At 42.8% G+C, this 13,792-nt stretch overlaps 1 protein-coding gene across 1 annotated transcript in view; it reads left to right on the forward strand.

The window, feature by feature from the left end:
* The window catches only part of C8H16orf87 (chromosome 8 C16orf87 homolog), a 20,160-nt gene continuing 6,368 nt past the window's right edge, over nucleotides 1-13,792 (forward strand). The window contains exons 1-2 of the mRNA XM_084813029.1: nucleotides 1-111; nucleotides 13,272-13,368. Of these exons, the coding sequence (XP_084669155.1) occupies nucleotides 46-111; nucleotides 13,272-13,368 (163 nt within the window). The 5' untranslated portion in view covers nucleotides 1-45. The remainder of the gene's footprint in view (nucleotides 112-13,271; nucleotides 13,369-13,792) is intronic.

The raw sequence follows: 13,792 nt of genomic DNA on the forward strand, positions 1-13,792 counted from the left end.
AGCAGCAAGCAGCAGCAGCCGCCGCCGCGCGAGCAGCGAGGGAGCATGTCTGCAGGCAGGGCCAAGAAAGTGAAGATGGCCACCAAGTCCTGCCCGGAGTGTGACCAGCAGGTGAGACCACCGTAGTGCCAGGGGAGGTCGCCCCAGCCCTGTGCACTCTTCACTGACTCGGCGTGAATGCCCCTAGAATAATGCTTTTGTCCATCCCGACTTGAGCAGCTTATCGTGCCCCTGGAGCATCCAGGTGTGTGGCAGGCATGCTCACCTGGGAATGTCGGGGAGGACGAGGATGCCCCTCGGTTTGCAAAGCTCTTTATTTGGCTGGCTTCTCGTTGGAAAGCCTGCACCGAATAATCCCCAAATGCTGGCTTTCTAGAATGCATTAAAAAATACAATCCGTAGTGTTTTTAAATATTTTTTTTTTGCCTTGTTTTCCTGGAAACGACACTGCATTGGACTGCTGGCAGTTGCAATTGTCTGGAAAGAGAATGCGAGGACTTTAAATATAGGAGTGGAAAAATATATATATCTATATATATATCTATATATCTGGTGCTTTTAATGCAGGCTCTGTAGAGTTTTGCAGAGCTGGGAGTAATTCTGAATAAAGCCAGCCAGTATGTTCTCTTGAGGCGTTATCTGAAAGAGGGAGAGACTGAAAATAAAGAGGCCACCCAGCTTGCAATGTTAATGTTTCCAGATGAGCAGAGTCAAGGACTGAAAAAGCACGGTCCTAGGAACATCTACTCGGGAATAAGCCCCTTTGAGTTCAGTGGGGCATACTCCCACATGCCTGCCTAGGATTTCAGCTTTCATAGCTGAAAATTACAATTTAAAATGACTTGAAAAGTTTGTGCACCCAGATACTGCTTTTACTCCTCAAAAAAGCTGTGGTAGGTACTGCCACAATTTCTATAAATTATGGTGCTTTTTCCTGCCCATGTTTTGTACTCATGCCAATCAGGTTTGGATCTGCCATCATTCCCTCCAAGAGATGTAGGTCAGTTTTTGAGGCATCGCAAGTGTATTAGCAAATTTGTCATGTGCTTGCAGTAGGAAAAATTGTTGTGAATAAGGCGTGCTACCTGTCTGGGGTAAGCAACCTGATGCCCTCCAGATGTTTTGAACTACAACTCCCATCACCTCTGACCATTAGCTAGGCTGGCTGAGATTTATGGGGGTTGTAGTCCAGAACATCTGGAGGGCATCAGATTGCCCTCTCCAGCATACTTAAATTTGAAGCCCTGTGTTATAACTTAGAATAAACTATGTTACCATTCTGCCTGATGAAGAGCGTTATGTAACTGAAAAGCTCATTTATTTATTTTTACATTTATATCTTGCCTTTTTTCTCTTGCAAAGAACACAAAGCAGCTCTCACATGGCCCTCCATTCCATTTTCTCCTCATAACAACCCCATGAGAGTTAGTGACTGGCCCAAAATCACCTGGTGAGCTTCACGGCCAAGGGGGGGCTAGAACCCAGATCTTCCCTAGTCCAAGCCCAACACTCTAACCACTGTGCTACACTGGCTTTTTATACACTGCAAAATAAATATATACTTCATATCTCATTGAAATAATGTAGAAAACCTCACTATACTGAGGACACAAGAGTGTTCTCTTTCCTTTTGTCATTCAGATGTTATATTGTCAATTTCTCCTGTTCTTAATCTCACTCTTATTTGAGACTTCTTACTGTAATTTTCTGTTTGCAGTTGTGTTTATAAACTGTTGGAAGCTTCCTTGGGAGGTACAAGTGCTGTGGTTTACATTAAAAAAAAAAATCCTTGGACACTGCTGGTGTGTGCTCAAACCCTGGGTTTTGTTTGCTTGTTTATTACATTTTTGCCCTTCGTTTCTTTCAAGGAGCTCAAAGGTGGTATACACAATTCTCTCCCTCCATTTCATCCTCACAACAACACTATGAAGTAGGTTAGACTGAGAGTCAGTGACTGGCCCAAAGTCTCCCAGTGAGCTTCATGACTAAATGGTTATTTGACCTTGGGTCTCCCCAGACCTAGTTTAAGCACTGTTAATGGGATGAATACAAGATTTCCTTTTTAAACTTCAATAGCTGTGATGTCTGTCATCCGTGTGATCCAGTGTTGCTGCCCTTACCCTCTTATGCATATTTGAAATGGAAGTCAGTTGACGTGAGTAGGTCCAGAGTCGCTCAGGTTCAGATTTGTTGTTTTCAGTGGTTTGTTCGCTGTGCTGAATGGTGGTTTTGAACAGCATGGATGTCTGTCTGAAGGATCATCTCCTCCCATATATACCTGCCCGGATCCTAAAATCAGAGGCTTTCCTCGGGTGCCCCTGCCAAATGAAGTGAGTTGGGTGGCTGCTAAGGAAAGGGCCTTTTCAGTTGTGGAACGCACTTCCTGGAGAGGCTCACCTGGTGCCTAACTTGGTGATTCTCATGGCACCAGGTGAAGACCTTATTCTCCCAGCCATTTTAGTCCTTCAGTTTTTGTTTTTAAAAATACTGTATTTTTAAAACTTTATACTGCTGCTGGTTTTTACTTTGGCTTTATACTATAATTTTAAATTTTTTAAAAGTTTTTAAATGTTTGTGCTATATCTTATGGTTTTAATTGTTGTGAATGGCAAGAGCTTTGGCTATTGGGCAGTATAACCATGTAATAAATACATAATGTTTACTTCCAGTGCTTCCAGCTCCACATTTTATGTGGCAAATGTGTTTGCTGCATGCACACTGGTGTTATACATTTGCTACAGGAAATGTATGGATGACTCACATGTGTCATCATAGAATCATAGGGTTGGAAGGGGCCTACTCTTCGAACACCTGTATGCATATGTTGGGGAAACCTGACCTGGTCAGGTTTCCCAAGTGTGTACACTTGTATGTCACCCACAGTTTATGCATCTGCTATAGAATTCACCAGTGAATATGTAGCAAACATATCTTCCATGTAATGTGTGGAACTGCCCTTAGTTGTGACATTTATGTGATGTACTTCCTTTCTAGAAAGGGTTCTGTTTTTTTCAAATGAGTTATTTCAGCCAACATGGAGAACTTATTCGGGAGAGCACACAGTGTTAAGCTGCTGGTTATGTGATGTCTTGTGGCCCTATAAGGTCTTGTTTCACTTGCCCCAATAAGAATTGGTTCAGAGCTTATTGGAGCTTGGAGTTGAGCCTGGTGCCCCTGTCTTGATCCTTAGCTTTGTAAAACTAGGCCAAATCGTTTCCTCTTCCCTTCTAGACCTGGCCTTTGAAAGGAGACACTCTGTCATCTGTTCTTATTGCACAAGACCCCCTGCCTTAAATGTAGTGAATTTTGCATACTGCTTGTTTCTGTCTATGCTCCATTCGCTTACATAGGCTACATTTGCTCTATGACACTTTCATATTTTTGAGGGGGTTGGTGAATGTTTAATACTGCAGCCATAGCTTTATGATGACTGCCTCCACGCTCTGGCAGAGTTGGCAAATGGTGCTGAATAGATCATTTTTCTTAAAAGGCCTAGTGGCACACAGCAGCAAAGAGTCAGAATTTTTTTTTAAAGTTTATTTTTAAACTGCTTTTGATCTTTAACATTTGAAAATACCATCCTGCCAACTTACTGCTTAGTCATTTCATGGTTGTAATTTTAAACATGCTGTGTTTTGTTAGTGGCTTAATAAAGGGCTAGAAGCAGGACTTCTGTTTGAGAAATGTAAAATGTCCTCACTCTAGAGAGCTAAATAATTGCCTTAACATGCAGTGATAACACTTTGCCTGTGGGGTGAAAAACAACGCCTAATGGTGAAACTGTTTTTATCATGTGTTCCTATAGCAGCTAACTGTGTATGTGGTGAGTGTGTGTGTGTGTGTGTGTGTGGGGTGTAGAGAGAGAGAGAAGGAAATTGAATCTTTATTCTTTGACACCCCCACCCCCGGCACAAGATACAAGTTTTTATTTAGTAGAACACACTAGAAACAAACATTATATATAACATGATTTTTATTCTTCAAGGCACACAAAAAGCAAAGATCCATGTGTTGGTCCATTAAAAAATTCACAAATCCCCTGTAGGGCAATACTTTTATTAGGACCAATCAAAACATCACAAAATAGTGAGCAAGCTTTTGAGTTCTCCAGAACTCTGTGTCAGGCCGGATGTTAATCAAAGCAGGATTATGGGGACGAGGGGAGAGAAAAATGTCTGCTTGGTGTTGAAGCCATAAAGTCTGAATTGATTAGTCTTAAGATGGTCTGTATTAAGAGGTCACAGATTTAGATGGATTAAACTCTCCAAGGTGCTATGCAGGTTTCAGGTTATACCTGGAATCAGGCACCTAAGAGAGCTTAGTCCAATACAATCTGCAACCTCTTTCTGCAGGACTGTGAGTAATGCAGACTTTGGCTTCAGCACCATGCTAGCTTTTTTCTGTACCACTCACCCCTTCTGGTTTGCTTTAACATCCAGCATAATGAAGTGTTCTGGGGAACGTTAAGTCTTGCTCAATGTTTTGTGATATTTTGTTTGCTTCTAAAAAAGGTATTGCCCTACTGTGGACTTTGGTAAAAATCCTAACTGTGCATTTTTAATAATGTATATTATCAATGATAGAATTAACAGTTAATAATCCCCCCCGCCCCAGTAGCTCTCCTGTTTCTCCACCTATCTCATGCACACTTGGTTATATACACTTAACCAGAATGTCTTTACACTTAACCGTTACATTTAACCACTTCATTACATCTAACCAGAATAGTCCAACTTGATGGAGTTTCTTGTCAGGATTTGTCCCAAGTTCCCTAGTTTGGTTCCTGACTCAGATTCAGAGATGGAGCTAGAAGAAATCCACCCGAGACAGGGAATGAATGGGAGAGGAAATTCCCCAAGACTCTTTAGGAGTCTGTGAAGAACCTTCCCAGGGGCTTATCGAGCAGGAGGGCCAGGCTCAGAGACCGTCTTCCCCCTTCCCTGTGGGAACCTGGCTGCTGTTGGAGGAAGAGGGAGCAGCGGAATTGACAGATGCCAGAGCCAGAGCCGCCAAGCTAAGCAGGTGGAGCTGAGAGGAGGTGGGAGGCATTCCACCAGATTGGCAGCCTATCAGGAATTGGGTCAGAAGAGGGATCCTCCCTGAAGGGAGGAGCCCAGAAAAAAGCCTGTCCTTTAACCCGTCCATTAGTTGAAAGGCAACTGCCCTGCTTTCAATAGTTCTCTTGGAAAAGCTCTATTTAGCTAATTAGGCCTAGAGGACAGCTCCCAGACTTTGTAGTCGCTTTAGGTGTGTAGAGGTGCTATTAACTGAATAAAAGTTTGTAGCCCGCACAGTGACTCTCTGTTGCCTCACTACTCAGTGGGAGGGCTTGGAATCCACGACACTTCTATTCTGTTGACTGCTAAAATTTACTGGCTGGCTGGGGCATGCTGGGAGTTATAGGGCTTTTCTTTGTCTAAACATGCATAGGATTGCGCCCTAAGGGAGCTGAAGAGAAAGAGGAAGAACAGATCAAGATAAGTAAAGATAAAAATATATAAAATTTAAAAGTGGATCTCTCAACAGATTGTGAGGTCAAAGGTGGTTCCTGTAAGGTTGAAGGCCACTGCTTCTCATAATAGTGTTGGAAATGAGGTGTGTTATACACTGACACTGCAGGGTTGTTGTTGTTTTAAATCTTGAGGTAAAATTTTTTGGCTCCGTGAAATATTGAGCAACTGAACTGGGCGAGGCAGCTTTGCTCATTTTCATCCAGCGAGGCACTGTTGGAGCAAGTTCTTAATAGTCAAGTATTTGGTAGGCTGGGGGAGATAATTTCTTGTGCTACTTACAAAAAAAGTTGATTAGAATTCTAAGCATTTACCTGCACTAAATGTGGGATGGGATGTGGTTTTGTGGGTGCTTTCCCTGTTGCAGGAATCCTATTTTGTGTTTAAAATGTCTGTACTGCTCTTTAATTTAAATATATATAATCAGGGTAGTTTATAACAATAGCAAGCAACACATTAAAATAAAATAACAGTCAATAAAACAGTTATTATTATTATTATATTTATATCCCGCCTTTTTCCCAATACTGGGACTCAAGGCGGCCTTACAACGTTAAAACTGCTACAATTAAAACCTGTAAATAGAACTATAAATACAACTGTACTAAAGTTAAAAATATAATTAAATCATCAATATTAAAATTGTAAAAATATTAAAATATTAAAAGACAACCAGAACAACAAAAATGATATCCATACGTCACATTTTCCCAGGTCCAGACTAGTTATCCCCAAAGGCCTGCTGGAACAAAAAAGTTTTTGCATGCCTGTGAAAACATATCAAGGAGGGTGCCACTCTTGCCTCCCTGGGGCAGAGCCTTGGGGCAGCCACTGAGAAGGCCCTCTCCCGTGTTCCCACCAGGCGTGCCTGTGATGATGGTGGGATGGCGAGAAGGGCTTCCCCTGATGATCTCAGGGCACGAGTAGGCTCATAAGGGAGAATACAGTCTTTCAGATAACCTGAGCTGTATAGGGCTTTATAGGCGCAATCTAAGTCTAAGGTGCACTCCAGTTGGGATGGCTGTATGCCTTCGAACTTGGAGATTTATGGCCATCCAGTGCAGAGCAAGAAGAGCAGGTGAGGTGATCTTGGCCTCCCCACTCCTCCCACTCTGTATTTTAGCTAGATGGGCTTTTTTGCCCAACTAGCTGGGGTGCATCAGACGGGGAGGGAAGGAGGCTGGAGAGGCCTGGGGATACAGCATAATCCGGCCTCCCTTCCCTTCCTACTGGAACTTCCCCTTTGCACCCCCTCTGAAGTTGTTCTTGCAGCCTCAAAGAGGCAGTCAGGTTGGTTCTTTCTGTGCTGGCTGTGACGGGGAGAGTGTGGGGAGTGAGGATCTCAGCTCCAAGGGCAGGGAGCTGTCTCTGACTTCGGATCCAGGATCTGAAATATTCTATGCCACAGGCGCTGTCTAGGGGCCATAGGATTGCTCTCCCCAGAGGGGCATTAAAAACAATCCCAGAAGAAGAGGAAAAAGTCATAGGAGATTTAAAAAATGGAAGAATGTAAGGATTTCTTGGTGTAGCTCCTAAAGGAAATTAATGTAGGTGCCAGGCAAGCCTCCCTTGGGAGAGAGTTTCATAAGTGGGCTGCCACAACTGAGAGGACCGTCTCCATGGTTACCACACACTTAACCTTAGATAATGGGGGCATCTGAATGAGGGCTTCTGAAGTAGATAGTGTATGGGCAGGTTGATGTGGTAGAAGATATTTCCTTAGGTATCTAGGTCCCAAACTGTGTAGGGCAGCCTCTCCCAATGTGGTGCCCTCTCAGTGTTTTGGAATACAGTTCCCAGCATCCCTGACCATTGGTTATGCTGGCTGGAGTTGATGGGAGCTATAGCTCAAAACATCTGGAGGACATTGCGTTGGGGAAGTATGGCTTAGAAAAGCACCAGGAACTCAAGGTTCCTAAGCACTGGCAAAATTTGTTCAAGGTATTCTATGCTACTGATGCCATTTGGGCTTCCAGTGACTCAGTTGGATCAAAGTGTACCTCCAGACTATCTCCCTGATCCTTTAGGTAGCCCCATCCACACCACGTTGACCATCATGTTCCTGGACAGATGAACCATCTAACAACAATACCTCTGTCTTGTCAGGACTGAGCTTTAGTTTGTTGGCCCTCGTCCAGTCTTTTACTGATTCCCTGCAGTGATTTAGCACTTCTCCCGCTTCATCTGAATCTGATGTAAAGGGGAGAGAATGCTGAAAGCCATCTGTGTATTGATGAAGTCTGACCCTGGATGACACTTCAGTCAGTGTGTTTCACAAATAGATGGTAAAAACATAAGGGAAAAGATGTAACCCAGCTTGACCCTATAACATAACAGTTGCAGGATTGAACAAATTGGTCCTCCAACGAGGAGTAGAACCACTGAAACACTGTGCTCCCACCCCTCCAACGTCCAAGCCAGAGAGCCTGCCTACATGGAAAGATACCATGGTTGACAGTATCAAAACTGTCTTGAGTTCTAAATAATTAGCATCACAGTCCCCCTGTCATCCTGGTACAAGGATGACAGGGTGACCAAGGCAGTTTCAGTGCCAAACTGGATCTGAGATTAGATTGTAATGGATCCAGGTAAATGGTTGCCTGTAATGGATCCCGGTAAATGGTTGCCTGTAATGGATCCAGGTAAATGGTTGCTTGGAGTTGCATGACAACTACATATTGTCTTAACCCTGACAGTTTGTTCTTGTCTGGAAGCTGTTAGTCTTGCATTCCTAATAAGTAAATTTTTTATCTTGGGTCTAGGGTTCAGCATGCCTTTGACCTGAGTGGAAGTTTCCTGTTGCTTTTTATGATAACAGATCTAATACCAATCCTCAAGGCTCCAGTCTGAAACATGCTTACATGGGAGTAACTCCTATTGGAAGCAGAGGACCTTACTTGTGAGGAGAAATGATTTGGATTGCACTGTTAGGCATTTATATTTTTAGCTTAGGTGTTTATATTTTTAGCTTTGTACAGTTAGGTTTTGTGGCTGTCCTCTTTCATGCTTTTAAGTGTGCAGGCCATTACCGATGCTGACAAGTTCAACTGGGCATGAAATAGTGTTCCTGAGCAACACAAATACCCAGGTTTGGGGTCTCGGATGATGACTAAATGGGAGAGCTTTTGTTATGGCATAAATGTGCTACTGAGAAGCTTGTTTTATTTATCCTTACTCAAAAGACCTTCATTTCTGTGCTTTGTAGGTTAATTTTTACAAGCAGCTCGTGCTGCTCTTAAGTGTACTGAGGGCTTCAAAAGTACTATTTATAATTGCTTTGGTGGAAACTTTTGGGGTGATTACTAAAGTGGGAACAGCCTTCAGTACCTGGGGTTTCCCCCGTGTCCAAATACATACTTCAGCTTCATGAGAGAATTTATACAAATCAGAAAATGTCACTCTGGAGCAATGTTAACATGCAGTACCCGGTTTGAATCCTGCAGGGCCTGTAAAAAGCACTTTACTAAGGGCGAGGCTTTTTATTGCTCTGGGACCCTGCCTCATTCACAGAACTTAATGGGGGGCCCAGATGTCATTGTCTTCCACTGGTAACCTTTCTGTGTTTTCCCTCTGCTTCTTCTGTCTTCTTTCATAGTGGAGAAGAAGATTGAATTGCTACACAATGCCTTCTGAGTAGTAGTAGTTCAAGGAGACCTCTGTTTGGAAGCACCCTAGGGTAATTGGGGTCAAGTAGACCTCAATCGACTAGTAATTTTTAGAAAGACCCAATGATATGTATTAGACTCTAATTTCATGTAAAAAATAAAATAAAATTGTATTAAGAATTGTTTGTACTACAGGAATATATTTACATAAGTATCTGATCTGTATTGACCCCCTCCTCCAATGGTTAATTCCCATGGTTTCTTGCAGATTCTTCATACTTATCCACTTTTCTGTTAATTCAAAATATGGAGGTATGAATGAAAAAAACCCTAAATGGTTTCAACATAAAGCAGTTATTGTGGCGTTAAATTTCAACATATTGGGGGTCTATGCCCCAATATCATGGGCATGTAGTGTTTTATTGCTGCCCTCCATTTGTTTTAGTTGGGGTGTAACTGACCCTAATGCCATATTAAATCATGTCTGCAAATTAAAATAATAATATAAATGGAAGGGGTGTTGAAACATCTTGCAACAGAGATCTGGACCTCTTTATTGTGGGGGTAAGCAACCTGATGCTCTTCAGATGTTTTGTACTATGACTCCCATCATCCTTGACCATTGGCCATGCTGGTTGGGGCTTCTGGAGTTGTACTCTAAAACATTTGGAGGCCATGAGGTTGCTTGCTCCTTCCTTATTGTCTGAGAATATATGGAGTATGAAGTAGCACACAGGCTAGGAGAAATGTTAAATTTTTTGCAATGACCCCCAAAGATGGGAGGCTTTTAAAAAAAAAGATCTGGTAGTCTGAGCTGCTGTTGGTTACCAGTGTAGAGAGATCTGCTGCCGCTACTAGTTTTCCACAACTTTTAAATGCATGGAAGAAAATGCAATGCAAGGATTAACCTACCTCACAGGGTTGTTGTGAGGATAAAAGGGAGGGGAGGAGGACCATGTAAGCTGTCTTGGGTTCCTTGCAAGAGGAAAAAAGGTGGGATATAAATGTAATAATAATAAATAAATATATGTAAACTTTAAATCTGCAAAGCTACAAGTTTCTTAGTACTTTAAGAACAGATAATGCACAGGCCTGGCTTTTGTGTATGGCTTCCTTCAACATCTGCTGGGGCCTCAGCACCCTGCCAGGCCTCCGTTGATGCTCGCCTTAACCCCCCCCCCCCCCCGGCCAAGTGGCTTGGTCCAGAAGCAGCTAATGTAGTTTTTTATACTGCTCTGGAGTGACATGACATTGGGGGAAATGAAAATTGTGGTCCTTAGACCCAGCTGATAGTCTTTGCCTGCATCTGCTCTTGTTGCTCACCTCTGCCAGGTAAATTGGAGGGAGGCCATTGTCATCAGCCATGGGTGGGGAACCTCTTTCAGCCTGAGGGTCGAATTCAATTTTGGAGAAGTTCTTGGGATTCCAGTGATGGGTGAGGACCAAAACCAAAAGGCCCAAAATACAAAGAATATCAGCATATTGTAGTTTAAAGCCCTCACTGCCAGAAACTGAGCCTTAAGAGAGGCATTTCAACCTTTTAGAATGGGGAGAACTCTGCAAAAAAGCCTGCAAACCACCCAATGATTGGTGGTTGGAAGAAAGAGGGTGGGAGCAGGGTAGTGGGGAGTGGCCATCTGAGGAACCCTGATTGGCTGGATTTGGCCCCCATGACTGAGGCTCCCCAGTCTTGAAGTAGGCACCTGGCTGAGGGTCCCTTCAAACCTAGAACTGGACTTGGTAATGTATTACATATAATTTCTGTAATGTATTACATATCTTACATAGCACAAGAAATTTCTATTTGATATACTCGTGAACGATGGCCCAAATCCAGCTGTTGGCATGGATAATTTAAATGCGATCTTATAAGTGTCTATTCAAAAGCAGGTCTCACTGAGTTTAGTGGGGCTTACTCCCAGGTAAATGGGTATGTGATTGCAACCTCAGTCACAGCTGGTGCACTGGGTGTGAATGCACAAATGTATTTGGGTAAAAAGACATATCCAAGAAATTTAGGCTCAGACGAAATGTCGGTGCCAATGTGTACCCACATCAGCAAAACACAAAGGAGGCTGCTTACGTGTAGGGATCTTCTGAAAGATTACAGTGTATGTATCTTGTACTCTTCCTACAGTACCAGAAGTCTTCATTTTAGGCACATTGCTTAACTGGGACTGCATCATAGGTTGTAATCAAAAGCAGCCAACCATGGAATGTAACTTAAAGAGTTGCTGAATGCCACTATTTTCCTGGAAATGGTAGCATAGATTATTGTGGACTAAAAACCAGCATTTCCAATGTAATGAGTCTTTTTGCATGCGAGCATAGATTTGTGTATGAGCAATGGAAGTTACTGCTTTTTGAATAGCAGCTCTGTGCTGCATCGGAAGCTGTTTCTGAAAATTTGTATGGGGGGCAGGGGGTGGGCAGGATGCCTCTTCCTGTGTGCTTCTCTGGATGTGGAAGTTCCACAGCTTTTGATGACTAGCTTTTGCAAGGGGGAAACCAGTAATAAATGCTGCAGTTGTATGTCCGAGAATAATGCCTTTCTAAAATGTTTGGTTTAAAAAGAATTCCACAAAATTATGAGAGTGGGATTATTGATGCAAGTTGCTTTGGGGTATTGGTCCAATTAATCACCTTCAGATTCACAGTGAATAGGCTCCATTGTGAATAACATGACATCTTGGCAGATATGCGTTGTGTACTTGAAGAGTAATAATTTGCTGTTCAAAGGCTGACTGCTCATAAACATGCATCCGTGCAAAGTGTTGCACAGGAAATAAAGCCTCTGGCAGCAGTAAACTCGGTGTGATGCACACTGTAGAAGAATTTTCCTTTTTCGAATGAAATATAGAGGTCGAATAGCATTTGTCCTCCTAATGATGGATCAATTTAATGATGGATCAATTTAATCAATTTAATGATGGATCAATTTAATGATGGATCAATTTAAAACTAACTACAGTTACAACGCTAAGAGTTGCGGCAGCTGCCAGCATAGGTTTGTAATGTGGTTGCTGCTCCTTATTCAATCAGTACCTTGCTTGTCAAAACAATAGATGCAGTTATCGGGCAGCAGGCACTCCTTCCTCGATGCTGTTTGGTTAATGTTGCAAGGAACAGGGCTTCCTTATTGCACAGTTGATTTACCATTAAGATAACAATGTTTTAAATCAATGTGAGTTGTGTAGGTGATGTACAGCATGATTCTGTACGTGTCTGCTCAGAAGCAAGCCCCAATGAATTTATTAGGACTTACTCCCAAGTACGTGGGTATAGGATTGCAGCCTTAATCTCCAGCTTTCAGAGCAATCAACAAGTAGACAGACAGCAGATGATGTGGTAAAAGCAGTGGTGTAGCAGAACCAGGTATCGCAGGAGTGAAGAACTGGGACTTCTTATTTAGTAGATATTTCATCTGCCACCCCCTTCCTCCTTAGCCTTTCCTGTTCTCTCTGAGCCTAACTGCTGTCCTCACAATACCTGGGTGGGAGGATGGATTTCCCAAGAAACAATAGGTGGTTGTGAGCTATCCCTGTTGTATTTTGAGTGTATTTTGAGTGGCTTGATCTTGAATGGGCAATTAAAACCCATTAACGTTACAAAACAGGTACAGAATACATGGAGAGAGAGAGGGAGAGGTGGATCAACACAATTTTTGTGATTTTCCTTGGGGGCTATGGGGACTGTTGTGATGAGTGCCTGCACTTCAAAACCTACCCCTGGGTAAAACTTCCTTAACTATACAACTGTGGGTGGGTGAATGTTTGAGTGCTCACCTCCTCCCACGCTCCCCCCAAAAAGAAAACAAAAACCTTCCCTCCTGTCGTGAAATGGCAAGGGGAAGGATTCTAGTCCTGTTTTCTCTCTGACATGCTGGTTTTTTGTTTGTTTTTCTTTTAATGTGGAGGGATTTTTTGCACCCAGGGGAGAAGCATACAGAAATGCCACACATACCTGTGTCTGAAACTGTCCAATTTTATCACATGATCTGATGTTTATGTAGACCAGGCATAAGTTTCCTGGTTGGAACTTAAGTGCATGTTTGGTTTTTTTGGTTTTGTTTTCTGATGAGATACTTTTTCACTTCCTGACAAAACATGGCAATCCTTTGAAATGGACTCAACTTCTCTCTTGGTGTCTCTTTCAGGTTCCTGTTGCATGCAAATCCTGTCCCTGTGGGTATATATTTATTAGTCGAAAACTCTTGCATGCTAAGCGTTCAGAGAGGCTGCCATCCTCAGCAGGTATTGTTCTACTTGATGGCTCTTCTTTTACTTACATGTTGTAAAAAAAGGTTTCTTTCTCCCTTCCAGCAGAAAAATCAGTGCATCCTGGTGCCCTCCAGATGCGTTGTACTACAACTCCCATCATCTCCTTGGGAAGCCCCCCTCCCCCCCAATATTCCTTATGGCAGCTTCCCACCACTGCCTTCTATTTGTTTTTTTAAATGTTGAGGTAGCTGTACAAGTTTGAGGTAGCTGTACAATCCTTTTTCAGGATTTTATTTTAAGCCAGGGGTGGGCAGTAGGTGGATCAGGAACTATTGGTAGATTTCTGGGTGATTTGCAATAGATCAACAAGGAGTTCTGACTCCCAAATGTTTAACAATAGCAGCAATAAAGTGACTCCTCTCCCCTGCCATCCCCCCCCAGCCCCGCTAAATTGGAC

The sequence above is a fragment of the Heloderma suspectum genome, chromosome 8, assembly GCF_057233095.1.
Source record: "Heloderma suspectum isolate Gila_16-S chromosome 8, 16-S_ref, whole genome shotgun sequence".
In the NCBI taxonomy this organism is placed as follows: Eukaryota; Metazoa; Chordata; class Lepidosauria; order Squamata; family Helodermatidae; genus Heloderma; species Heloderma suspectum.